This window comes from Montipora capricornis, chromosome 10 (assembly GCF_036669925.1).
Source record: "Montipora capricornis isolate CH-2021 chromosome 10, ASM3666992v2, whole genome shotgun sequence".
Lineage (NCBI taxonomy): Eukaryota > Metazoa > Cnidaria > Anthozoa > Scleractinia > Acroporidae > Montipora > Montipora capricornis.
In genome coordinates, this window is record NC_090892.1 from 43,256,264 (window position 1) to 43,283,791 (window position 27,528).

General features: G+C 40.1%; 1 protein-coding gene across 1 annotated transcript in view; it reads right to left on the reverse strand.

Annotated features, from left to right (window-relative positions):
* LOC138021726 (GDP-mannose 4,6 dehydratase-like) overlaps positions 1–21,332 on the reverse strand; it is a 24,997-nt gene extending 3,665 nt beyond the window's left edge. The window contains exons 1-12 of the mRNA XM_068868714.1: positions 21,148–21,332; positions 18,088–18,132; positions 17,488–17,575; positions 15,337–15,398; positions 15,168–15,215; positions 12,520–12,630; positions 11,793–11,874; positions 10,570–10,674; positions 9,474–9,541; positions 8,430–8,489; positions 7,912–8,030; positions 2,720–2,816 (exon numbers count right to left, since the gene is read on the reverse strand). Of these exons, the coding sequence (XP_068724815.1) occupies positions 2,720–2,816; positions 7,912–8,030; positions 8,430–8,489; positions 9,474–9,541; positions 10,570–10,674; positions 11,793–11,874; positions 12,520–12,630; positions 15,168–15,215; positions 15,337–15,398; positions 17,488–17,575; positions 18,088–18,132; positions 21,148–21,207 (945 nt within the window). The 5' untranslated portion in view covers positions 21,208–21,332. The remainder of the gene's footprint in view (positions 1–2,719; positions 2,817–7,911; positions 8,031–8,429; positions 8,490–9,473; positions 9,542–10,569; positions 10,675–11,792; positions 11,875–12,519; positions 12,631–15,167; positions 15,216–15,336; positions 15,399–17,487; positions 17,576–18,087; positions 18,133–21,147) is intronic.
* Positions 21,333–27,528: the final 6,196 nt, after the last annotated feature.

Here is a 27,528-nt window from a genome sequence, read left to right on the forward strand (position 1 = left end):
TTATCCACCTTTGAACAAGCGAGGCCCGTTGTTGTCTTAGGCAAAGTTGCATGGTTCCAGGGTTTGTTCAGAGTTGGCCGTTGACAAGTCAATACTCGTTATTTCGATGAACTCTTTGCCTCTGCATTGTCCCCTTCATGGGGCAGTCGCCAAAGCTTCCATCTTTCCGGGAATTTGTGTAGCAACACTCTATGAGGAAGCACTGCTGGACATCCCAAAAGGCGTTGCAAAGAACACTACCACCATACTCGTGTGTTACTAATACCGAGCCAAGCTAAAGAGAACACCATGTGAAAAAGCAGCAGCACCGTTAACCTGCGATCAGGCGTACTTTTCTTTAGAGATGGTGCGAAAAGGTACGCCTCATACAATTTCTTAACGAGTCGTCTGCAGGAAGTCCAGAATCTGGACTTTACTCTGATTGGCCGAAAAACAATAGAGCTCTTGGAGCCTCGCTCCGCTTGATTGAAGAATTGCAAATCATACTTCCAGCGACATCGGTTAACATCTGATCAAATTTTGGCCGCTGAGAATGATTTTGAACAGGAATGATATTTAGGCTCTGTTTACAACTGCTGTTGCTTCGATTTTTTTTGCAAAACTCTTTAAAGGAAGAGCAGAGAGAATGTATCCGAAGAATGGTTTGTCTAAAAGAAGACTTTATAGTTGTTCTCCCTACGGGATTTAGCAATAGTGTTATTTACAGTCCCGACCATTCTAGAGAAAAAAATCTCATTGGACAACTTGACTTGGCCAATGAGAGAGCAGAATGTAAAATGATCGCCATCGAGCTATAACGGCCGTAGCCACACAAAGAGGCGAGCGTATGGGAAGATTATAAAAAGCCGAACATTATTTGGAATTTATACGTCAAAAATCGTGGTGCGATCCCGGAGTGGAGTTAATTTGATAGGAAATTTATCTGGCCTTAAGGCTGTGGTGTTTTTATGGAGATACTGTCCGTTGCTTTGGGATACAAGAGCAATTTGTGGGACGAGATCGCCGCGACTCACCAGCCTTTCAACTCTTTATGGGGGGAAATGACAACTAACAACATCGTAAAAATTCGTAAGCCACAAACCCGTCTAAAATGGACACAGCTGCGCTCCGATTGCACAGACAAGGCGAGGACAACTGTACGTAGAGGTAGGTGAAGTTTATTTCTACATTTACAGCTTGCTTTAGCATTTATAAGCTCAAAGTTAATTTTTCGCAACAAAGTCTATATATCGTATACCGAGCTTGGGCTGCCTATGGACAGAGAAATTCGACATCGTTTACGGAAGCGCTGAACAATGGTTTTAATCAAGGTTTTAATAGTGTCATACTTCTAACAAAATGATAATATTGAGTGGCGGTTGCTGGAAAACTAGAATTTCTCAAAGTCCATTTTCCTTGGAGATATTAGCATGTTTTATTGGTATCATAAATATTGGAGTTAAAATAAAGTTTATTGTTGTACTGATGATTACGCCTGATAATATGAAGGATTCGGGCTTTTTCTGCGATTTTATCTCGAAAGTCTTCGTTCCTTGATGGTTTGAACAAAGAAACCGCACCAACGGTCAAGCGGGATGTGTAGAAATACTAGTAGCTTTGATTGCATGGATAAAGTCTGGCTTCGCAAACATTCCAGCTAGAATTCTATTTTGGTTTCGTCGTCTCGCAACAACGTGCAGGTAATTTCCGGGAAAATCTGATTGGCTCACATTTATAGCATGACACAATAACATCACTCTTGACAGGTGGGCGGCAGACGACTCGTTAAGAAATTGTATTGGGCGTACCTTTTCGCGCCCTGTCTAAGAGAAAAGTACGGATGATCGCGGTTACAGCACCGTGTACTATTATGCTATTGCAAAATTGACGCTAACGCTAACGCGAGTTTTCGATTACTCCTATTCGAGTACGTTGTACCATGAGGGCAAACTATCAGGAAACTGGATTCCAGGCAACAAGGAACGACTAGAGCACAAAAGAAGTAGCTATGCACGCCGCTCATGTTAGACTATTGTCGTGTCCTCATAACAGAAAAGGTAAAGGCTTTGTTATATGTTTTTCGATAAAGAAAGCGTAGTTTTCTGCCAATTTTTCCAGTCAAACAACCGGCATTTATTTCTCTTCGGTGTCGTCAGCACAGAGCGCCCTTGTAAGTTGTATCAACGTAACTACCACAAGCTTAAGATTGGTTTCACTAGCGACGAAGTCGGAGTCGGAGTCGTAATCAGAAGCGCATAGCGATACGACCTAGTGAAAATCAAACTGCCGGAGTCGGAAGCAGAACACCGATTCCGCTTATGACTCCGTCGCTTACGATCCAGTGAAAACTGTATTGTCGGAGTCGGAAGCAGACGCGGGAGAATAAACCACAGAGCTCGATTCCAAGCATTGTGACTGGTTGGTTCTTCCTTTTCCGCTTCCGACTCCGACTACCTAGTTTTCACTGGATCACAAGCGAAAGGAGTCATAAGGGGAGTCGGAAGAAAATGGGAACGTTCTGATTCTTCCGAATCCGATTTTCGTCGAGCTTATGACTCCGCTTACGACTCCGATCTTTGATTTTCCGCTCTAGGTCATAAGCGCTCTCCGTCGCTAGTGAAAAGCAGTCTTTAGGCACGCGGTTTGAGCCAATCACAACGCTTGCTCTACGACATGACCATTTTATTACGAACCAGGGTAATCGCAAGAACAGTTGAATCAATGTATTTGATGAACTCACCACTTCAGTTGGCCGGTAGAACTTGGGGTCTACTGCCACAAGTACTTTGCCATTGCTTGCATCTTTGCCTATTTCATTGACCCCTTCTCCTTCCCATCTATAAGACAAGCATGCCCAAAAAAATGAATCTTCATAATAACGACGATGAACTTTATTTACGTGTCAACTGTGTTTCGCTCTGGGGCACTAATTTGGGATACTGCACAGAAATCAACTCATATCATCGTAGGTCGTTAGTAACCGGAGATAAACCAAGTGGAGTCGATACGAGAACCAACAAACTTAACCCACATGTGACGCCAAGTCTGGAAGTCAAACCCGGGGCCACATTGGTGGGAGGCGAGTGCTCTTAATAGTGCGCCTTCTCTACTGCCATATTGAAAGTAAAGTGGCATTCTTGTATTCAGATCCTGCGGGTGACTGTAGTCCCTAGAAGGATTCTTATTACTGCCTGTAGTTTCGATATCCGCCGTCAGTAGACGCCATCCTCAGAGTCGAGTGAATCGTTGCCTGCACTCCTGTCTTTATGCTGAATGGTCAGCAGCATAAACATTATGTCATGGGCCAGCTATGAAGTATCCCCTGATTATAAGCAATTGCTCTGATTATGTTGTAGGCGGTGAAGACTGTGGACAATGATTGCTGGATCTTCGAGATGACTGTAGGGTGGTCAACTCTCAGTAAAATTGATCTGTATTGTCTTTGTAAATTTCACCCGCCACCTCTCCTTGGTAAGTAAAGTAGAGGAGGCGGTCGACTGTTAATTTGCTTAGTTTCTTGTGTCCAGTTAATATAAAGTAAAGTCGCTATCAGAAGAATTTCGCGATTATTCCATACTGTTCACATTGTACAATACAGGCAAACTAATCTGCAATAATAATAATAATAATAATAATAATAATAATAATAATAATAATAATAATAATAATAATGGGCACTGGGGTAGAACAAGTTGGTGCCTTAGCCTACCACGGGAATATGGACGCTTCCGCCCACCAGAGTCTTGGGTGGCACCTTTGGCAAGTGCCAACAACCCAAAAGTGTCAACGGGACGGGAGCTTGTAGTCAAGGTGTCGCGTCCGGCAGGTGTCCTGTGGATCAGCAGCACAGGCCCGGTCGTCATCCTGCTACTAGTGAACAACGACAGAAGAGATTGGGATGGTCAAAGGAGGATAACAAACGGTTGTTTGAATGTTACATCAGAAGTGAACCAGAGAGGAAAGGGTACAGAACCATCACTGAAGTCATGCGAAAGAACGAAGCTGAAAGCAGAAGTTGGAAAAATCAATGAAGCCGTCAAAAGGATTCAGACGCACAACATCACTGAACTGAATTCTTTAATGTGCGCAGCTGCATATGTTACTACAGAAAAAATGGGAATGATAAAAGGGAGGAAAGGGAGAAGAACTGAAGAGCCATTCTGGAAGAGAAGGATTAAGGGGAATATCGAAACTTGGAGAAAAGACCTGAACAAGATTGAGGAAATCCGAAGAGGAAACATGAGAATGAAACAAACAGAGAGGGAAAGGTTGAACAGAAAATATCATCTTGAGGAAAGGGGCACTTTGTATGTCTCAGGCATGTTGAAACAGAAGATCAAGGCAGGTGGAGTTAAGATCAAAAGATACAACGAGAGATGTCAACAGTTCAAACAGAACCACCTGCTTAGAACCAACAAGAAGCTGTTCTACAAAACACTAGATGGAAAGGAACGAGGAGAAACGGTGTTACCTAAACCCACAGAAGCAACCTCCTTCTGGAGCAAGATCTAATCTGAGGAAGTCGATCACAATGAGAGAGCATCGTGGCTAGAGGATGAAGAGGTAGAGTTCAGTACAACAGATGTGCAAGAAGATATCAGCATCACTGTGGAGGATATTAGAAATGGAGTGAGCAAGATGGCAAACCGGAAGGCAGCCGGCCCGATCTTGTTAGGGGGTTCTGGTTTAAGAAACTGACAGGACTGCACTCTAGATTGCAAGAATGCTTGCAAGACTGTATATGTCAAGAGAATGTACATGTACCAGAGTGGATGGTCAGGGGAAGAACAGTTTTGATACAAAAGGACACAGCGAAGGGTGCCCAGGCCAGCAACTACCATCCTATTGCCTGCCTACCCATGATGTGGAAGCTCTTGACAGGAGTTACATGTATGGAAGAGAAGTTATACCACCACTTGGAAAGGGATGGGCTGCTAACAGATGAACAGAAGGGGTGCAGGAAGGGATCCCAAGGAACTAAAGATCAATTACTTGTAGACAAGGCAATGCTGAAGAACTGCCAGAGAAGGTTGACAAACTTGTCAATGGCTTGGATAGACTACAAGAAGGCATATGATATGGTGCCGCATTCATGGATCCTGAAATGCCTGGAGATGGTTGGGGCTGCCAAGAATATGATCTCTATGATCAGCAACAGCATGGTGAACTGGCTCTTGGGAAGGTGGACATTAGGAGAGGAATTGACTCCTTGTCACCAATACTGTTTATAGTGATAGTGTTACCCTTGACCTCAGTACTTTGAAAAATGAGAGCTGGATACAAACTGGCAAAGGACATGAAACCCATTAACCACCTACTATTCATGGATGATCTGAAGCTGTACGGAGCCAGCAAAGATCAACTAGACTCACTTGTTGTAGTAGGAAGGATCTTCTCGCAAGACATTAAGATGTCGTTTGGGCTAGACAAGTGTGCTGTCCTGGAAGGGGAAGACAAGTTGGCAGTAGCAGAATAGAACTACCCGACAACCAGCATATCAGGGAAATAGAGGAAGAAGGCTACAAATACCTTGGCAACTTACGGTTGGACTAGAACCTCAACACCAAGATGAAAGGCAAGATAACAACGGAGTATATCAGAAGAGTCAAGAAGTTGTGTAGATCAAAACTCAATGGAGGAATTTTGATCGGTGGCATCAAAACCTGGGCGGTAGGTGTTTTACGCTACAGTGCGGGGATTGTAGACTGAACAATGGAGGAGGTAGCCAACATGGATAGAAGAACTAAGAAGATCTTGGCAATGAATGGCTGTGTGCACACCAGGAGTAATGTTGCGAGGCTGTACCTGCCAAGAAAGGAAGGGGGAAGAGGACTGATCGACATCGAGGAGTGTGTAAGAAGGGAGAGCAAATCCCTTCATGGCTCCCTCAGAGAGAGCAAAAAATGGATGCTTCAAGCTGCGTTGAAGGAGAAAGTGATTGTTGAAGAAGAGAGTCTGCAGGACTATGAGAGGAGGCGGAAAGACGAGAAAGTCAAAAACTGGAAGAAGAAAGCCCTACATGGTGCGTTTGTCCAACAAATATCAGATGAAGCTGGAGCGGAGTCTTGGATATGGCTCAGGAATAGATTCGTAAAAAAGGAGACAGAAGGTTTGATTCTTGCTGCTCAGGAACAAGCTTTAAGAACAAACTCGATCAAGCACAGCATACATATGACCTCAGAGACACCAGTGTGTAGATTGTGTGGAGATGCCACTGAAACAGTACGACACATTGTCAGTGGATGCAAGAAGCTTTCCCAGGGAGAGTATAGGAAGCGCCACGACAAGATGGCCCTGCGGGTACACTGGCAGATGTGCAGGAAGTATGGTATCAACCCTTGCCAACCGCAGAAAATGGAGAAGTGAGGATTACCTGGGACATGACTATCTACACAGACAAAGTGCTGAAGCATAATCGGCCAGATAATTATTACTCTAGTGCATAAAGACACACAGAAATGGACACTTATTGACATAGCTGTGCCAGCGGACCAGAACATCACCAGAACTGAAGAGGAGAAGGTTGAAAAGTACCAGGAACTAAAGTGCCCCTGTGATAAAAAAAAATCACCTCCATTTTTTCTTCAGATTTTGAAAGTGTATTTGCTTAACACCTAACTGACAAAATGTTGAGCTTTGATTTTTTATCCAAATGCGGTTTACTTTGTGTGTAAGTTTTGGATTTCACAGCCCGCCACTACTCATGTTCAAAACTGACCGATTGGACCTCAGAGGGTTGGATCCAGGAAAAAGTGATGTCAAAGGCTCACTAGCTTAAAATTTCAGCGTGTGATATACATGCAAAAGGCCAGTTTAAAAGTCTGAAAGTCCAAAACTTCCGTGCTGCATATTAATTTTGCGGTGTACACACACATTGCATTCCTAAACTAGTGAGCTGGTGACGTAATTTTCTCCTCGATCCAGCTCTCTCAAGATTACAATTATTTATAAAGTTAGCAATGGCGGACCATTCAATAGGGAAATTCCAGTTAAAATAAACATGTGTCTTTTTTAAATCAAGGCTTAAAACTTTGGTCACTTAGTGTTTAGTTAAGATAGTCTTGAAATCCAAAGAAAAATAAGAATTGATTTTTGGTCACAGCGGCACTTTCAGCTCAAGGTTATTTAGCCGAGCACGAGTGCTCTACTAAAAGGACATTTGCACGATGATGCCATTTGACTACAAGTACCAGAATCCTACAGGTTGTCTCATGCTAATTAGAGCTATTGTTATTTTTACCCTGCTGGGAATACAAAATTGAAATAAGAAAAGACGGACAAACTGAATTCTGGTAGCTATAGATGTAGTCAAATGACACTATCGTGAAAGTTGCCTTTTGGAGAGACTACAAATCAACGGAAATCAGAAACAATCAAATCAAATGTTGGTTTTTGAGGAGAGGGGAAAACTGGAAACCTCTCGGAGCAGAGTAGAGAACCAATAAACTCAACCCACATATGGCGTCGAATCCGGGAATCGAACCCGAGCCACATAGGTGGGAGGCGAGTGCTCTCACCACTAAGCCACCCCTGCTCCCCTGAAAATGGCCATTATAAGCCCAGATTGCAGCCGTTCATTCAAGAGAAGTGTCTACATGGATGGATGATTGGGGACTTGAAGACCTGTTTCTCAAGCAACCACAGGTCAGTGACAATTCTGTCTTTAGGTTGAGCTCCGTGTCAGAGCACGGGAAAATAAGGGACTGTGCACAATCTAGGGAAACAGCTGAATGTCAGGCAATTTGTAAGAGGCAAACTGTCTAGTGAAGTTTCATCCTAAGCTTTCCAATATAATTCGACTGAGTAAAATAATAAAATCTAGCGAGCTGCATCTTCAGGATACTCATAAAAAGCATGTGCATAAGATTGGAGAATCCTTTCCTTTTAAAATGAATCTCCAAATGCTAAATTCAACTGATATCCCTTACTTACACAATTTTTATTCCAACATGCTCAAACGCTTTCTCAGTGAATTCCCTCACACTGTGAACTTCTCCAGTTGCAACCACATAGTCCTCTGATTTTTCATGTTGTAACATGAGCCACATTGCCTATCAATGAAACAATATTGTATAAGGCCATTGCTTTTTTTCATTTAAACGGTTCATTGTTCCCCTACAGGTTCTTGCGCCTCTTCCTTCATCTGCAATCCAAGTTAAGGGATTCTACCGTCTAAAACAGAATTGCTTAGAAGAGCTAGTCAAAGGACTCAGTTTTTACTCTGATCACGGGCTGATTTTCTGAGGAGATTTACGTGAGTAAAGACTTGATTAGAATAGTTCTAGTTCAAAAAGCTTCGAATGCCAGCCGACATTTAATTATTCTTTCCCTGTACAGCGATTGACCAGTTAAAAAGATTGAAATGATCAAACTAAACTAAGGTTTTGTTCAACCTGACTCTGAACTAAGAATCAACAAGAAAACCAGTTCAACGCAGGTCTTGTTCATACCTCAACATAGTCTCTCGCATGTCCCCAATCTCTTTTAGCGTCCAAATTTCCAAGCGTGAGCTAAGATTCAAATTGTGAATAAACAAAAAATGACACGAGCAATAACAGTAAAATAAAATGATTTGATTCACGGGTCAATAGATGAGTCACTAACGTGTTTGGTTCCGTTTAAGATAAGTTCATGCATTTGGTCACGTTGGAACTGTTTCAGATAGTACTAAGCACTGATTTTGGGGACAAGATGGATTTGGAACTGAGTTATGAAAGACTGACCGAACTCGTCTGGGAAACAAATGAAAACATAAATTGTCAATAATGTTTTCATAAATTTAGAAAAGGCGGACAAAAGGCGGGTAGTTGTATTGTATACTTTGGTACCTTGAACATGATATTTATTTTGAATTCTGTAATATAATTTACATAACAATGTTAAGTTGTTACATTGTACGTACAAGACCCGTGTACAGCAGCTACAAAACGGAGGCTACAGGCTATTACTATTGAAACAACCCCATTCCCAGAGTAGAGAAATAGATACACTCCTATTATGCGCGCTCACATATTGCCAGGAACACGCATGATGAGCAACATGTGGAAAGCTTATGCTGTTACCTACAAGACGAGGGCTATCATCGTCTGACAGTTAAGCATTGCCGGAACTTCGTCGAACCAGACAAGCGATCACACACAGAAGGCATTGAAAACATATGATGGGGAGTGAAACTAAGCACTCCTCATACAGGAACAGGTGGTGGCATCAGCTCTAGAAAAACGATCCACTTTGAAACATCACTGAACATATCGCCGATCTCTAATGTGCGATAAGAAGCAACCATCCACACTCCATGCAGGAAAGAAAGAAAACACTCTTGACAATGCTTCGGTGAATATGGGCAACTTAAATTGGATGGAGGTAAACATTCAATTTCAGTTTTATCAAATTTATTTTGTCTACCTGTTATATATTAGAGTGTGAACCACAATACAAAGCTGAGTCGTAAATCCACTTCTTTCCCTTATTTTTATTTTTAGGAGATTGCTAACCTTATCCTGAAGCCCCAGGTGGATTTTTGCCACTGCTCTAGTGATTTTTCTTGTGACAAATGTTTCACCTGATTGATGATAACAATAATGCAGAGTCAAGCCATTGCGTGACGTCACATGAGATACGATATCCTAAAGGCTAGAAGGAACAACTGAAAACAAGTGGAAATTATCAGAGTGCGGGTGAATTTGTAAAACAAAGCAGAATACATTTGTAGGGCCCTGGCTTTGGTTTCTCAATGTAATAACGCTCATTGTGCTACAGGCTGTTTATTGTCGATAGTTGTCGATAATAATTGCTGGTGATACACGTTACTATCTTTATTGTTGATGAAGTCAGTTTTAGGTTTATTGTAATTATCAATAAATACTTTGCCAAGGAAAAAAAAACACACAAAATGTTTCACGGTGTCTCTTATCTTCCAGTAGAAAATAAAAGCTATCCTCGCAGCTATCTGGACAATTTAAGCAATTACCTCTTCTGGACACCAGAATAAATTCACGGAGTCCTTTCAAGGGAACACATAAGCCAAATAAATTGACCTGCTCCCAACTGAGTGGCTTCATATCTCAGTTGGTAGAGCATCGCACTGGCATCGCAGAGGTCAATGGGTTCGAATCCCGTTGAAGCTGCAGGTGAATTAAAAATTTGTCAGGTGTATAAGAGACAATACTATTATATGGCCGATATAACACGTGCTGTGATTGGCTCAGAGCAGCTAAGCCCAAGGCCCGATTATGGATTATACAAATTAGTTTGTTTCTTCTTTAGAACCACTCTTCTAGCCATGTAATAAACAACTTAATAACCTTGACCATTCGGTCGTTACAGCAAAATCTCAAACTGAGGCCTAGCTGTATTGACCTGGCGACCTCACTCTCGGGTTATTGGGTAGTTATTATTGAGTAAATTGTCCAGATGACTCAAACTGCGAGGACACTTTTCTCCTTTGTCTACAACCAACACTTCAAATACATACATTTATTTCATTCAATAAAAAACCTGTTGGCTGCAAAAGCACATCACGCGAGCACCTGCAATTTTGTTATGTAGCATCACTGTGCTTAAAGCATTTAACTCTGCCGTGACCTATACCTCTACGTGGACTTTCATGGTTAAATAAGATTCCATTGCAGGTAAACATGTTGTAAGCTTCTCTGTAGTTCACAACAATCCAGTAAGCGTACACCTTTGCAGCTCCTGTTAGAAAGAGTAATAATGCATTAAAGTGGACACATTTTTAGGCTATTGTTACGGTAGTTGTCTAGTGCAAGAGGTTCAAAGTCTCTAATCCATTTTCCTTCAATGTTCACAGTTTGTATTTCACACCATTTTTCAGCCATAAATAGCATACACTATAAGAGCAACAGCTGAAAACACAAGGTCCTTTCAAAGAAAAGAAGTTTACTGGTATGGTTAATAAAAATTATGAATCATTGAAGAATAGAAATTATGAAAGAGAGAAATGATTGTTCCGCTTATCTGGGCAATTTAAGCAACTGTCTCAAATTGACACCTCAAAAATTCAGGTGGCCCCATGACATTGGTGCAATGCTCTACCAACTGAGCTACATGTATGAAGCCACACAGTTGGGAGCAGGTCAATTTGTGGGGTTCATGTGTTCCTGTGAAAGGACTCAATGAAAGAAACGTACATGCTGATATTTGAATGAAGTGGGGGCTAAAGACGAAAGTGCTTCCAGTCTGAGGATAATTTCTCTCTTTCGTCTCTAGCCTGCACTTCATTCAAATATCTATGTTTCTTTAATAAAAATCATCTGTACAAAAATTTTGGAAGCTCTGTTCCGTATGAGCACAGGAAAGTGAAGCCAACAATGTGGAAGAGTCTTCAAACAAAGAAAGATTTTGCGATTTGAACGAAATTATGCTAAATGAGGGAACTCAATGGTGGGCTTTTGAAAACCATACAAACAAGAGATCTTCACATGGCTTAGAAGGTCCTGTATCCTCCAGTTGAAATGACACTTTTCACCAAAGAAATTATTGCATGTTGAAGCACCTTAGACTGAGTACACAGTATGTTTTGGTCATTCCTTAGCCATTCTCTGCAAATTTGCAGTGTGAAATGACCAAATGAAATCTCATTTTTTCTGTAACCCATGGGCACACTAGATTTAAACAAACTTAGAACTTCCCATTTTAACCCATTTCTTCCTGAGAGCGAGACTTTAGAGATTTTACTCTGTATAATGCCAGACGATTATTTTTTTACTCATCAGTACTAGTGAGGGATGTTTTAGGGGTGAATGACTACAGTGTAGCCTTTAGGGTCTCTAAGTATCAATATCAAAACTTACCATATGGTGATCTGGGATAGAATGGTGTTTTCTCAGTTTGAGGTATCTCCTGCACCTTGCCAAACATTTCACTGGTAGATGCCTAATGAAATACCAGTAATAACCCTTCAGTCCCGAAATTACCTTTGCCAAGTTAATTTACATGTCCACAGTTAACTACAGTCTGTACATGTATCAGCAGTTGATTCCTCAAGTGAGTCGGATGGGATCGTTTGCAACCAGATATTAGTAAGGTTAGCTTTCTGAACATAGCCTTTTTTTACAGGTACCGACGAAAAAGTCAAAGTACAAATTTCCCAAGATTTGCCATAAACCACCATTTTGGGAAATCAAGGCCCTTTTTTTTGTTTGTACGACATCAACATTTTCCATATTCTGCACTTAAATGTAAAGTTCTGAGAAATGGAGAAAAAAACCACTGCCTTTCTTCATGCAGAGACAGGCTTGACTTTGAGTTTGACTTGCACACAAGATTTTTATTTCCAAACATATACCCAAGGCACACAACTAAACTGTCCTCAAGGCTTACAGCCAAATATATGAGGTTTGACAGGCCGCTAGTGGCCATAGACAATACATTCCCAAGCCTCGAGTTGAAATGTTTGGGAACAAGTTTCAATGAGGCAAAACAAAAGTTTTCAATCCCTAGAGACTCAAGATGGCCACCGTGTGATTAAAGCCTGTTACATTGTACAAACACAGAATGTGTGATATTCTGATACCCTACCTGATAGAATCTAATTTGGTGCTCAAATCCACAGGTTTTAATTGCATCCAGTATTCTTAGTGTGCCAAGAGCATCAACATTTGCAGTATATTCGGCTAAATCAAATGATACCTAAGATAAATTGCAAACGGAGGAGATTTTTCTTTCAATACCGGTGAGTGTCCACTTTTAAGGTTACTGAATTATCTGGAATCTACATGTATTACAATACTCTTAGACTAAAGCCCTTCAGCCCTTTACCCATTGACCCCTGGGAGTAAGACTTAACTGACATATTCTACTCTGTCTAATGCCAGATGATTTTACTCATCAACTGGGGGTATTCTGGGATGCCTGAGGAGTGAATGGGTTAAAGAGGGGGAGGGGGGGGGGGGGTTGGATGTAAAGATTGTTAACCCATTCACTCCTGAATTGGCTCCCATTGACAATTAAAATCATCTGGTATTACTGTAACATTGTTGGAATGTGGTCACTTTAGTCCACCTCCACCATTTTGGATTGTTCATGGTTCTCAGATTTGATACTGGGCCCTTTACTGTGATTGGTCTTTGCAATACAACATTGTTGAAAGGACACCTACTGTACACGCTTCAAAACATTCTTCCAACAAAAATGTTGAACAAACGTCATCAAACATGCATTCTACATATTGTAACATTGTTGATCTAACAAATGTTTTATAACTATGTTTGAACATGTAGCCAGGGCTTAAGGGTCTGCATATAGTATCACCTAAACCTCTTAGGCTCATGTTTTAACAGGGAACAACTTGATAGTAACTGTTTTAGTTATTTCTAAAGCACCTGCAAGCAAGTTTTAATAAAATTCATGTTTGCCTGCCGTGATGCTTCATCTTGCCTTGTTTGAATCCAAACAATAGTAACTGTTGGTACATATTTGTATGTTGACTAAATTACCCCATTCTTTAAAGTCTCTACAACGCTTATTTTTTCCCCATTTTTTGACCTTCCGTTTAATATCTATAATGTCAGTCTGGAGTGTAGTACTTCAAAAAAGTTTCCCTCATAGTGCATCCAAGTGTTTTAGCAGGTGTCTGATTTATACACATAAAATTTTGGCTGAGCCAGTACTACACTCCTGTAAAATCAGTTCTCCTCTATGGATCTGAGACGTGGAGGCAGACAAGACAGGCACTCCGACCAGAAGATCCAGACCTTCATAAATTGTTGCCTGAGACGCATCTTTAACTTTTGGTGACCTGAGAAAACTCACAATGAGGAGCTTTGGGAGCGTGGGGAACAACAACCAATAAGCGAACAAATCTTGAGAAGGAAACGGGGCTGGATTGGTCACACCATGCGGAATGCGCCAAGCAACATCACCCAGCAAGCTTTGAGGTGGAATCCCCAGGGGAAGAAGAAGAGGGAACGCCCCAGAAACAGCTGGCGACGGGACACTGATGCGGAACTGAAGCTGATAGGATGCAACTGGAAAGAAGCTGAACGAAAAGCCCCAGTTCAAGTTCGCTGGCAAGGGGTTGTCGATGGCCTATGCTCCACCTGGAGCAATGGGCCTAAGTAAGTACAAGTAAGAAGGTAAGTACTACAATGTCAATGGGTTAAACCAAAAGTTAAAAATACGGGGAAAAAAATAAGCATCATAGGGACTTTAAGATGAAGCTCTTGGTATGAGAAATACATGTGCTAATGTAGAGTCATACATGTACTGTACTAATGTAGAGGCCAATTGTTTCCAAAATAGCTCTCAAATAGAAACACAATTTTAAATTTACAAAACATGTTTCGGATGATCGACATCCATCGTCAGTTGTGAATACAAGTGAACCGCTAGTCGGTGTTATATATATACAGATGGCTAATAAAATGCATGAGTACTGATTAAATAACAACGTGAATGTGAGGTAATAGAAAATACAATGATGAGAAGATAATGAAAGTGTTAAATTGACATGATTAACTTGCTTGTTTAATGAGGGTTTTTCCCAACCTATGTGTAAGGCCTCCTTGATTTTTAGTTGAAAAGGCGTGGAGGCGGTGTCAAGGATTGAAAAGCACTCCTCTGAGCATAAAGATCTGCATGTTTCTGACCCATTAATGTGCTGAAAGATATGCGAGTTCTTATCAGATGTTAAATGTTCACGAACACATGCAGCAAGATGTCGGTTTGTTTCGCCGACATAACAGGCACTACAGCCTACGCAAGAAAATTTGTAAACAACACGGGATCGTGATAATTTTCAATCCTTGACACCGCCTCCACGCCTTTTCAACTAAAAATCAAGGAGGCCTTACACATACATGTAGGTTGGGAAAAACCCTCATTAAACAAGCAAGTTAATCATGTCAATTTAACACTTTCATTGTAATTTTCCTCATCCAATACCCATTGTCTTCTCATCATTGTATTTTCTATTACCTCACATTCACGTTGTTATTTAATCAGTACTCATGCATTTTATTAGCCATCTGTATATAACACCGACTAGCGGTTCACTTGTATTCACAACTGACGATGGATGTTGATCATCTGAAACATGTTTTGTAAATTTAAAATTGTGTGTTTCTATTTGAAAGCTATTTCCAAAATAGTTGAAAACCCAAAATCAACGTTTACAACTTCCAAGCATGCCCTAATTATCACACATTACTTTAGTTTTTCCAAGTTACCTTAACATGGCTCTGTGCGCCTAAATTGTAAATCTCCTCTGGCCGAACCTAAATGTAAAAAAACATTATCCATGAAAAAGAGAGTTTTGCTTTACTTGTAGGCACAAAGTTATAATCAAGTTTGTTGAGCCCGTGAACATAATCCAGGAACATAAATTTGTCAGCTAACCTCCGTTATGATTTTTACGAGATTGGTGCTGTCAGTGAGGTCACCATAGTGGAGTATCATGTCTGTAAACAAAAAATGATGTTACTTGTTTAAATTCAAAATGAATTTATTTTGCTCAGCCATGTCATTCTTGTCTTTATGTGGACACCAAGCAAAATTTCCATTTGCAACTACAGAGAAATGTACACATTTAAATGCTAAATATGTAGAACTTTGTGGAATTGCAATGCTTCTTTTCAGTTGTTGTCCCAAGGTAAAACTCTCGGTTTGTTACAGACAGCATGTTCCTTGCACCATTACGTGAAGGATTTGTTTGTTATCTATTTAACTTCCTGATATTTCAAAAATAAAACAAGAAGATCTTTTAGATCTAACTTATAACTGTGCTTTGAAAATTTATCTGTTTTCTTAGCACTATAGTCGCAACGTAGTGCACATTCCAAAGCAGTCCTTGATGATTCACTGATGACTATAGTCACAAAATCACCTGATCAATCTGCAGCACAACTGATAACAACGATTACACATGAACTTATTGCACCATCACTTATAGCCGGTGGGAAATCTCCGATTGCACCATCAGTCATAGCCGTTGTAAAATCTCCGATGACGTAATGGTCTTAATTAATCTGGAACTGTCTTCGGGATATGTATGGTGTACAAATGATACGATAATAACAATATTCACAACTTACAGATTTCTTTCTTAAAAATCACTATTAAATTTAATTGGTTTTTTTTTAAGGAGTAAAGGGTTAGCAAAGTAGTCACATGAGTCAAATAATTCAAGAATTACGTTATCCACGGCTATCTTTAGTACAGGAGTTATTTCCCTACCAATGACGTAATCCTTGGACGTCCTGACATGTTCTTTGCTTGGCTTGCAAATAGTTATTTCCCCCCTCCCTCCCCCACCCGATTTCTGAACTCACTTCAATAAAACAGCATGACAATTTACTTCAGTCTCTTGTCTAAGAAAACGAAAACTACTGGGAAAATTACAGTTAGGTCAATGACTGTCGCTCCTGGCAAAATAAAAGTTCAAAACAGGCACGATCTTATTCAACATGCCGCCCAAGAGAAAGTTGCAACATCAACACATTCCATGAATGACGTAATGGCTTTTTATAAATGTTTTCAATACTCGCTTCAAATCAAGTGCTTCAATAGCACAAAAAGGCAATACATTTTGTACTCAATAAAGAGTAGAATATTCATAAAATTTTAAGAACATTAACGCTTTTAACAACTTTTGGCAAATACTGTAAACATCATACAAAGTTGCGTGATTTGAAGTGCCACTGACTATATGGCTGAGTGGAAGTTTGGGTCTGGTCATCTATGGCCACGCGATTAGTAAAATAAAGGTTTTGTGCAGTGTATTCAAGATGGCATTGTCTTTGAGCATATTTTGTCTGAAGTTTTTAAATGACTGTTTACAGTGTAGCTTTAGTTTTGACTTGAACAGTATACAAATAAAAATTATTCCAAATTAGGACATAAAGCAGAAACACTTATCAGTGACACTTCATAACTTAGAAACAGCGATTTTCATCATTCCTGTCTACAGACTCACTATTAGGGGTAAGGATAGGTCACATGAGTCCACTAGAACAAGCACTGACTGAATATGCAGGAGCATCCCAATTGCTCGCAAAGACTGACTCACTTGCCATAAACACAATTGCCAACCCAAGAATTAGTGAGCTACAGGGATGTTTTTTTTTGTGCCGCTTGAGTTGGACATCAGTCCACTAAAGAGTAAATAGTACTGAGAAACTACCTAAAAATACCTAAAAATATATCTGTAAGCAACAACACCATCCCAGCGTTGGCTATCACAGAAGTACATGTACATGTCAATGTATGTTTTCTTGTCGATTCAATTACTTTTTGCAAGCCAACATGACATTTGTAATAATATTTTCTTGCAAATGTTGTCTGATCTAAACCACTGTAAAGGTCTACACACTTAAACAATGTGCAATAATAATTGATGGTAATTCTGCATGGTGTAACCATGAGAAAGGTGATATGGTAGAAAAAGCCAGCCAGTTTTCAGGACAAAAGGTCAAAAACAATATACCGGTAGAACATGAGGTTGCTTTAGGTAATGGGCACTTCTAAATTGAATCAAAGGTGTAAACTAACTTCCCATCTTGTGTGTCTTGATATCAGCATACAAATGAGAAATTCTGCCTGTGTTAAAGGAACTGGATCTTCGGATGATACCATGGACCTGCAGAACAAATAACAACAAAAATGAGAGTGACACATGGTATGTACTGTGTTAAGATCTTAACTTCTTAACCCCCAACATTCAGGAAAAGAAGTTCAAGTTGTCCCCACTTCATCAGTCCTCTAAAATGTTGTTGTTTTATTCAGACAAAATTCATCCCATGACTAACACAGCAATTACAAGACACCTTGCACTTGCCTGTACAAGCCCGCCAACTTGTAAGAAGGGCACTCCTTGAGCAGGAAATAATTTACAACTTCACCTCTGTAAGAAAAGAAGCTCTGTTTTGGCACAAAGGGGGTTCAGCAAACCCACATGAATTTCCTCTTGGTTGTTGATAGAAACTGGGTCTGGGACTTTTTTAATGTGTTGCCCCTCTATTCTAATGCCAAGCTGAAATTCATCCAATTAGATCGCTACGATAAGCAATGTCCATTTCCATAACAAAAATAAATGGTCGAAAAGCCTGTCGGTTGAAGGTGGGCCTTTAAACTGACAGAAAGCTCACATACCTCATAACCTTTGGACAGTAGTAATTCAGCAAGGTATGATCCATCCTGAAAAACATGTACAAATGCAGTTACATAGAAATAGGAAAGAAATTATACCTGGTGCATAATCTATGGTATGTTTGTTTCACAATTGTGTCACATTCAGGGGGTGGCTCTTAACTACCAAACCGTTGCTATGGACTCGTTCAAGTACCCATAGTCTCAAGAATTCTTGAGTCCCTTTGTCTGCTTCGACTCACAACCATATTTAGTAAATCATGTGACCAAAACAGAAAACGCCTAAAAACTTAGTGAGTTTTTTTTTTAATTCTCTCTCCAAAAAATTATGACGTCATAAGCCCCTCCTTTGATACAGTTTTCAAAATATCAGTTCCATTCTTTGTCCAAATAGAAATTCTATGCTACAGCTTACAAAAAATGCTGGCACAGTTCCCAACCGGTGAAAATAAACCGCCTCTTCCATTCATTTCCCAAGAGTTTTTACGTGTTTTTCACTGAAACAAATGGCAGAGGACTGGGACTAGTTGCTCATGCACCTTCCGATTGAAGTGATGTCAGATTTCCATTGAAAAAGTTACTTCAAAGAATCATCCATGTAACCTTTTTGTGGGAGTCTATGACTAAAAAGCTTCCTTAGCAACCATTGTATTTCTGTAGTTCAGAGCCAACCTCTTAAAGGGGATAGGTCACACAATTTTAGGCAATTTCAGCACTGATCAAATGGTCATAGTATTAACTGAAATAACAAAATAACGGTTCAAAACTATAGAAGAACTCAAACAAAACACAAGAAAGCTAAGAAGGGACAAGGATGGACAAAACTGGGGACGATTGAAATGGATTGCATTTGGGTAAATTTGAAAAACGTTGGCCCACCTTATCAGTTTATATCAAAATGTCTTTAAACAGCTGGAAAATCATTCTCAGTTGTTATGTGGCTGTGACTTTGCAAATGAAAGACTCTTGCTCTGCCAATTTGACGTTTAGAGCTCATAACTAACAAAATTACCTAAAACAACGTGACCTAGCCCCTTTAATGTTGTTTGTTAAAGGCATTTCTGAGACTTTTCACCATCTCTTCCAACAAAAAGGCAGTAACAGCTAAAACATGCTTAGAGAGCAAGTTAATTTAAGAATAAAACATGTTTGAAATGTGGAATATTTTGCAATGCTCATGAAAGGAGGAACAGCATATGCAGATTTTTGGGGTTTCCTTCTCTCAAAAGTCACAGATCCGCGGGAAACATTTTAAAAGCATGGGAGAAAAATCAGACACTCCAATAACCAGTTTTTCCCAACAGGTTCTTGACATGTTACAACAATACAATGTAACTCATAATCCATTTATGCCTGTGGTGTGACCAAAAAATATACTTCTAGATTACTGTATGTATGCTTGACTTCATTCAACTTGAATATCAGTGAATAAACGGTGTCGACAATACCCAGACCTGAGATCAATGATTGGATCACGGATGCTAGAAAAAAAATCAAGTTGTTTATAAAATGATTAAAAAATAAAAGTGAAAAACTAAAATATGTTGAATGAAATTTGAGAAATGTTGGGTGACAAAACCCAAAATAAAGTCTGCATGACATAATGGAGCACAGGCCCGGCTGTGTCGAGGAGTGTCGTATAGTGTTGCCATGGACATTGTGACAAAGTTTCCTGAACTTAGTGGAAAAGTAGAGTAGCATTTATATTAAGTCAGATTGGAAACTTCTGTTGTCTCTAGAACATTCTAATGAGTTTTTTATAGGGTATTTCATCATAACCTTCCAGAATGTTCCTCCACTATTAAAACTAGAACATGTTGTAAATTATCAGATGTTATATAAGACCGGCGCGAGAGGGTGTCTGTTTAAGTTAGTTACAGTTGCAGTTCTTTGACAGTCAAATAAAGTATTTGTGGAAGTATCTTCAATTGACTCCATGGCAACATCAATTACGGTAGTTATTATTTCTTTTTTAAGATCATCTCACTTGATACTCTTCCCTTATTCAATATTATTTCACACACGCAAGAAAAGGGGCCAAAAACGAGGTGAGGGGTAAGATTATTTTAGATATGACCACTGTAGTGTACGAGTGCGATTCATGAAGTCCATGTCGCACACATTAATATTGGTTTCTTATACGCTTAAGTAGCGATTTAAATTCCAAGAGTATATTGAATAAATGATCAAAGCGATCACAGAGGATTTTTGCTGATCACTCTAGTTCTGAAATAATAATGTATCTGGTCGCACTCGATAAAATTTTTCAACTTTTCTCAGAAAGAAGACCAAGAAAAAATGCGAGACTGAAACCGGATAAGAAAACTTTTTATTCAAACGAGTAGAGTCAAAAACATTGATCTGATCCGTGATCCGGTCCGAGATCCGGTCCGTGATCCAATCCGCGATACGATCCGCGATCCGATCCGGATATTGTCGATGCCGGTGAATAAAAACCTCTTGGGGCTGTATCATACTTAGTGAACTTCAATGCAAATTACCCCCACTATGAACTCAACTGTACCATGGGATTTGTGAAAATAGCGATTCCAATCAAATAAAGGACATTGGAATGGTTTCGTCTGCCCGGTCTGCCTTGTTTTCGTCATTCGCACTTGCCTTATAAGCAATCGATATGATTCTCAGTCATTATACATGCAGGAAGAAGCCAATTTACTAGAAAACGGCGTCCTGCTCGGAATAATATATTATATGTTAAAGCATTTAATAAGGTGTATAAGGTGCAATAAGGGCAAATTCCCTGATGTAGTTCTTGTGGGAGGTCACTATTTCGAGACGAGACCGGAGAAACATATGATCACCGATTCAAAGCCTGAGATCAACTGACATAACGACAAACTGAGCTCGAGCCAACATTACTTCTGTCTTGAAGTTCAATGAACTGTAGTTTTCGCGAATGACCGCACAAAGGTTTTTATTGAATAAATTGGTCCAAAATCCCCGAGGTTACCTAGACCTAAACGTCGAACCAAAATGTTCAATTTAACCGGCATCTATAACACACGTTGAACCTAATTAACCCAAAAAAGATATTGTGTTCACCTGCCCAGTGATTCCCGTGATTAATGCTTTCTTCCCTTTGTGTATTGCCTGATTCTCCATATTCACTCTAGATCGCACTATCTAAGCTCCTTTCTTCGATGCTGATCAGAGAGTTAAAGCACAAAGTACGGCGCCCACAACACTTCACGCTGCGTCCTCTTAGGATGACGTGACGCCACGTGTCTCCAGAATACAGCATACATAACGACGCTCAATTATGGTACGCCGTATGTGACAAAATAATAGCTTGGGTTGCATGTCACGCAAGTGAAAACATATATCGCCTACCGGGTAATAAATTGAGTCAAGAAATGGAATGTTATAGAAGAGGAATAAATAAACAACGAGTCCAAGTCTCAGGGCTGTGCGACATTCCGTACTTGAGTTATTCGGCAAAATATACCACTCAAATTTGTAGAGTTTAGTATGGAGATGCCATGTTGGTGTACCGCTGAAGTACACCAACATGGCGGCCGGAAACGTGCAGAAACATCTGGAATTTAGTTTGGCTGTCTTTAACACTTTCTGCTGTATGATGAACTAGCAAACATTCGTATGACACTTCTCCTAGTATATTGGCTGCTCAGACCACAAAAACACGAGGGGAATCGATGTTTTTATGCAACTGGCATGTTTTCGAAAGCCATCAATATGTCACGCACTGTGAAAAACACTGAAATTCAAACTGCTCTATTTTCGAAACGAAGCACGGTACCGAGCTGAAAACAGGAAAACAGATATATTTTTAAAACTTCTCGTAACTGATCAAGATAAAAACTCAAAAGGCTCTTTAACTTTGTGTTTTATTTTTTTATGACGTCACGTGCAACCCAAGAATAGATTTAGGCTTGAAAGCGGAGCTCCCTGGTTATTTATTCTTACTGCCCGTAGAGTTGGTGAAAATAAAAGGTTTCGAATTGTCCGCGTTTTGATGTTTCTGTTGCTGCTATAACTGCTGGCGAGCCTTAGCGAGGCAGCAGCCTATTCTTGATATAAGCGAAAAAAATCAAAATTTGTGGGATGTAAGATCGGAAGCATGCGCAGTCGATTGGGGTGTTACCCGTAATGACGTCACGTGCACGTGGAAGGGAATCTCACTGCCTCACAAGCGACTAGAGACAGCGCGTCACCCAAGAGCAAAACGTTCCAATGCACGCAAAATTGACCATTTATGGGTTTGTAGCACTGATATACACTGTTTAAGCCTACGCACTTGTTCAAGAATGGTTAGCTTATATGAAATGTTTGTTTTTCGTCAAGGATGATGTAAGCTACCCGGCATGTAATTTTCATGAAACTTGAGGGAACAAGTAGTGGGTGACGCGCCGTCTCTAGTGTCATGTCTTCGAGTCGAGTTCTTTTCCAGTGAGTCATCATTGATCATCATTCAACCGTACATGTTCAGTCTTTGAACCTCTTCATGATTTGACCACCGACTCAAGTTGTTCTTCAACGTCTTCAACCGTTGAGCGAAGAGAAAATCAGTTCTGGACTCTGCTAGACCCCCGGAGGGGATGGGAGGGGGGTGTTCGATATATCCCTGGGTGGGGAGGTGCGGCACGGCCCCTCATACCCTGACCCTGTTTAAGACAAATATCGCTGATTTTCCTACCCATTTTAAGACAGAATTCCGATTTTTGATACCCTGTTCAAGACATTTAACCCAGTTTAAGACAAAAATTGATAAATCGAGTCGCGCGCTCTACTACTGGTCAAAGAAAAATAAGAGACTACTCGATTCTCAAGCACGACAATAAATTTAAATTGTCGTCAACTACGCTCAGCATTTCTCAAAGGGTAACTCTTTTGCTGAAAAGGGGCCAGAAATTTCAGAAGAACAGAAGTTTAGGGACCTGTCATTTATTAGAGGGGGGGAGGGCTGGTGCAAATCCTTTTTCCCAGGTGAATTTTTTTTATGCTCTCCCCCAATGTCCTGCAGAAAAAAATGTAACCCTCCCCCTTGTATGGCCCAAAATAGTTATGACCCTCCCCACGCTAAAAGACGTGACAGGGATTATTAAAAGGATCAACTCTTACCTTGTGCACTTCATAGGAGAAAGGGTGTTGCTCTCCTCCCTGATCTTGTGCAGGTAGCATCGCGAGAGGAATTGTCATGATCGTTCTCATCACTTTCCTCCGATTCCTCAAAGCTTGAAGAACCAATTTCTGCTAATACTAAGCCCACCTCCTCATCTTGATCCTCATCCTCTGATGAAAGAGTGGCTTCTACCAACTCTTTGTCACTATCAAACTGTTCCTGTCGCATTGCCAAGTTTGTTAAATTGCTTATTATGTGTCTCTGCACTTCAATCAATTTATCTTCCTTCCAAGGATGAGTCTTCAGATGATGGTATTGTACGTATATTGTCCAACACAGCACCTGTTTGCTTACTCAGAGTCCCATCATTGAGCATGCCAACCCAATCATAGTCTTGGTAAGTCATTTTAGCTTTAACAGACGACTTCTCCAGTCTCTCTTTCTTTCTCTTTTCCCTCTTTAGCTCCAACAATTTCAAGTGCTCCAAATATGTTTTCACACATTCTTTTGCACAAAAAACGTCTGTGCGAATTTTGAAATGCTGTCAAGATCTTCCAGTGAGCATTCACAAAAGTGATATGCTTTCTTTCACTGAGCTCGTGGTAAATAATCGTTAATGTGAGCTGGATTAATTTATATTGTTTCAACATTCAATATGTGTTAATTGGTTGGTTCTCACAGAAAATCTTCAAGAACGTTTAGATATAAAATGTTTGGTTTGATATGTAAAGACCACTTTTGTGCAAGAGTTGACATACATGTAGGGTTGTTGGGTTGTTCAGGTTGATCATTATTAAAGTTTAAAATGCTTACTGTGCAAGGGACTTGTTTGTTAAATAATATATTTTATTTGTTTTTTTATTTTTATTTTAAGTGAACAGCAATGTTTGCTAAAAATGGTATGGCCCTCCCCAAAGCCCAGCTTAAATATTTTGTGCCCCTCCCCGTTTTGGCTACATAAAATTTAATGACCCCCCCCCCCCCCCATTTGCACCAGCCTTTCCCCCCTCTAATAAATGACCGGTCCCTTAAATTCAAAGAATGAACTAACATGCCATTGTTTTGAAATTATCCCTTTGCTTCCAAAATAGTAACGCCTGCCACACAGGCTAAAGGTATGCACACCTTTCTTCGCTCTTTTATTATTTCACGCACATTTCCGGTACCCTCTTGCCTCAAAAAGTTGCACCTGTTTATAAAAAATACCAGTCACTGTTCCCAGTTTCCACGCCAGCACTACTTTCACACTGAAACTCCTAGTAATTACATAATTTTCTTTGCTTTCTTCTATGGAAAAATTCATCGCCTAACTAGTGAATTCAACGGTAAATTTTACGCTATCACGAAGAGATGAGTACGATATCGGTTTTTCGAGTGAAATTTACTTTGGAATTCACTAGTTTGGCAATACATTTTTCTTGAACCGCTTGAGTTTTTAAAGAACACAAGCACACTCTCAGCGAGCGAATGGAAAAGGACTGAAAAAGCTATTTCAGAGTCAACTCAGTGTCAATAGCCAGCGAACAGGAATCAGGCTAAAATTAGAAGCCATAACAAAACAAAAACATTTTTAGTTCAAGGTCAAAGAAGAGTTTTACTGATGTACTTTATTCCACGTTATCTCTGAAAACGAGATCATTCACATTTTGATGTATTTCCGATTAAAACACGCCAGGTTGGCTTGGAACAAGAATCGGCAAAAGAAGGACGAACTTCAAACAAGATCCGCTCCAACTCTAAAATAACGTTGAGGTGCTTTAAACAAACTTCTGAAATCACAAGCTAGTGAGACTTTCCCTTAAATTTACGAGGGCAAGATTTTCTTGTCACTGTCTGGGCACAACGAAAACCAGTTGGGCAAACCGATTAAAAAAGGGGTTGTCCTAAAAGCCGGAATCCGGAATCCGGAATCCGGAATCACAGGTCATTGTTTTACCAAGACAGAGAGTAAAAACTATAAAACCTTCATAAAAGCTAACCTTTGGCCTAAAAACGTTTGTTTACGCCTAATTAGGCCTAAGGTTAGCTTTTATGAATGTTTTATAGCTTTTACTCTCTGTATTGGTAAAACAATGAGCTGTGATTCCGGATTCCGGATCCGGCTTTTAGGACAACGCTTAAAAAAGCACTTGTTCGCTCGCATTTTAGAGCAAAACAAACACACAAATCAACTTTTTCTTTACGTCCAAAAGAATACAGATAATTGTTATTTAATTCCAGTTGACAATAAAAATTCGATTTTCGATTAAACCACCTTTTAAAAATACGCATCCACTTTAAATAACGCATCCGTAAAAATAACAAACGGTTTTAGTGCCCAAGGAAAGAATTTGTGGAGTAACTTCTTCCACTAAGTATGAGCTATTTCTGGTATTCTGTTTTGCCATTGTCGTTCTCTTTCGCTCTCCTTTCGTTTCTGTTCTGATCTCTTGTCTAGACGTAGGTCCTGCAGGCATCATGTAACCTTATCAGAGCTTCTAAAGATATGCCAAAAATTGCAATACCGGGAAAAAAGCAGCTCTAAGCAAATTAAAAATAAACACTTAGCTTTAGGTTTATATCTCTCCGACGCTTGACGTGAATAACTGCGTAGCCACCAGTGTGGACCACAGATATCATGATATGTCAAACTGGATTGAAACCAACAAAAAATGCAGAAAGAAAACATCTTCCAAACCGTTTTCCACCTGAACACGAAAAGCGTTGACTGTGTAAGAGCTATAGTATGGCCGTGTAGCCTTTCCTAGGCCTTTCCCGATTGCGCTGATCACCTTTTCAGCACTTTTTTTAGTTTGGAGCACTATTTTGCATTTTGAGCACCCTTAAGCACTTTTTCGCACTTTGGGCAACATTTGAGCAATATGTCACATTTCGAGCAAATTTCGAGCAACATATGTCTTCTGAAACATTTTAAAGCAAAAACTGTGTGTCGCTCGCAACGAGAATCGTGTTCCAGGTCATAAATTTGAATAACTAATGATGTTGTCAAGAATAAAAGATCGTTGTCATGGAAAGGCACGTGGACTTATCCTTACTGAGCGTGAGAACAGGAGTTTCTGATTGGCTGATGTATCGTGTGTGTCATCTCAAATTTCTAAATCATCTGATGTCTACGCTTTACAGTAGCACTGCTGAATTTATTTACAATTCGTAACCGGCTTTAGTTTTTTAAGAGAACAAATGGAAGCACTAAATCAGTCGGAAAACAATAGCACTGAAGACGAAGAAGTGATTGATCCAATTACAATGACAGTAAATGCTGGAGCATCCCTAAGTGCTCCAGAAAGTGCTTCGATAGCACGAAAGCGAAAAGTTCCGATCAACAAAGGGAAGAACAAGCAAAGAGCAAGCGTCAAAATCACCAATGTGAGTACATGGGATCGTCTCAAAGAGTACCCAAACAAACACTTTGCCGTGGCAAAAGGAAAGCTTAGAGTTAACGGTTCACAACTTTTAGCACTTTTTGAGCACTATTTTGAGATTTTGAGCACTTTTTGGCCATTTTTGCCAGCTCTTTTTTAGGATTTTGCGAGCGCAATCGGGAAAGGCCTAGTAGCCGCGTCGAGCCACAGAAAGCACTCGAAAAATGTAGCCTCGTTTATGTTTCGGTGAGTTAACCTGGGTTGAGCCTGCAATCCAATCGAAAAACCAGTACCTGGTCAGCGATCAACTTAAATGATGAGCTCTAAGCTTGAGCCCGTGATATGGTCACGTGATACTGGTCAACGGGATACCTTGTTTTGACAGGTGTCAATTGATCAAAACATGGATGTCCAATATCAAAGATGTATTCTGTAAACTAGCATGATACTGGTCATATTGTCATACAAGGACGGGTGGACGTACGGACGTACGTACGGACGGACGTTCGATGACGTCATGGCTATAAAACCAAGATTTCTCGCATCGATGGGTTACCATATTTTCTTAACAATGGTGGTCCGCGCGCGCGCGCCGAACGGAGCTCCGCTATCAAGTCCGCTAATAAATAAAACAAGTCACACAATTTACAATCGAGTTGCCAACAATTAGCATCAATTTGTTTGTTGACCAAATCACATTCCTGGCAATTTATGTCACCTCTCTTATTGTACAATTCATATATTCAAGAACCGCGCCTCGAATGTCAAGCTCTATGTTTTGCAAGTTAAGATGCTTGTTTTGTAAATCAAGAAGAGAGAGGACAGCTTTTGATCAATTCTCTTTTCGAGGGGGACTGAACACTTGTGGCAAAATGATTAAACGCGGGTAAATCTGAGCGACAAAATGGGATATACCCTTTGCATAAATGGCGCCCAAATTTGAATAACAATACTTGATACATCCTTAGCCTCGTGTTTATG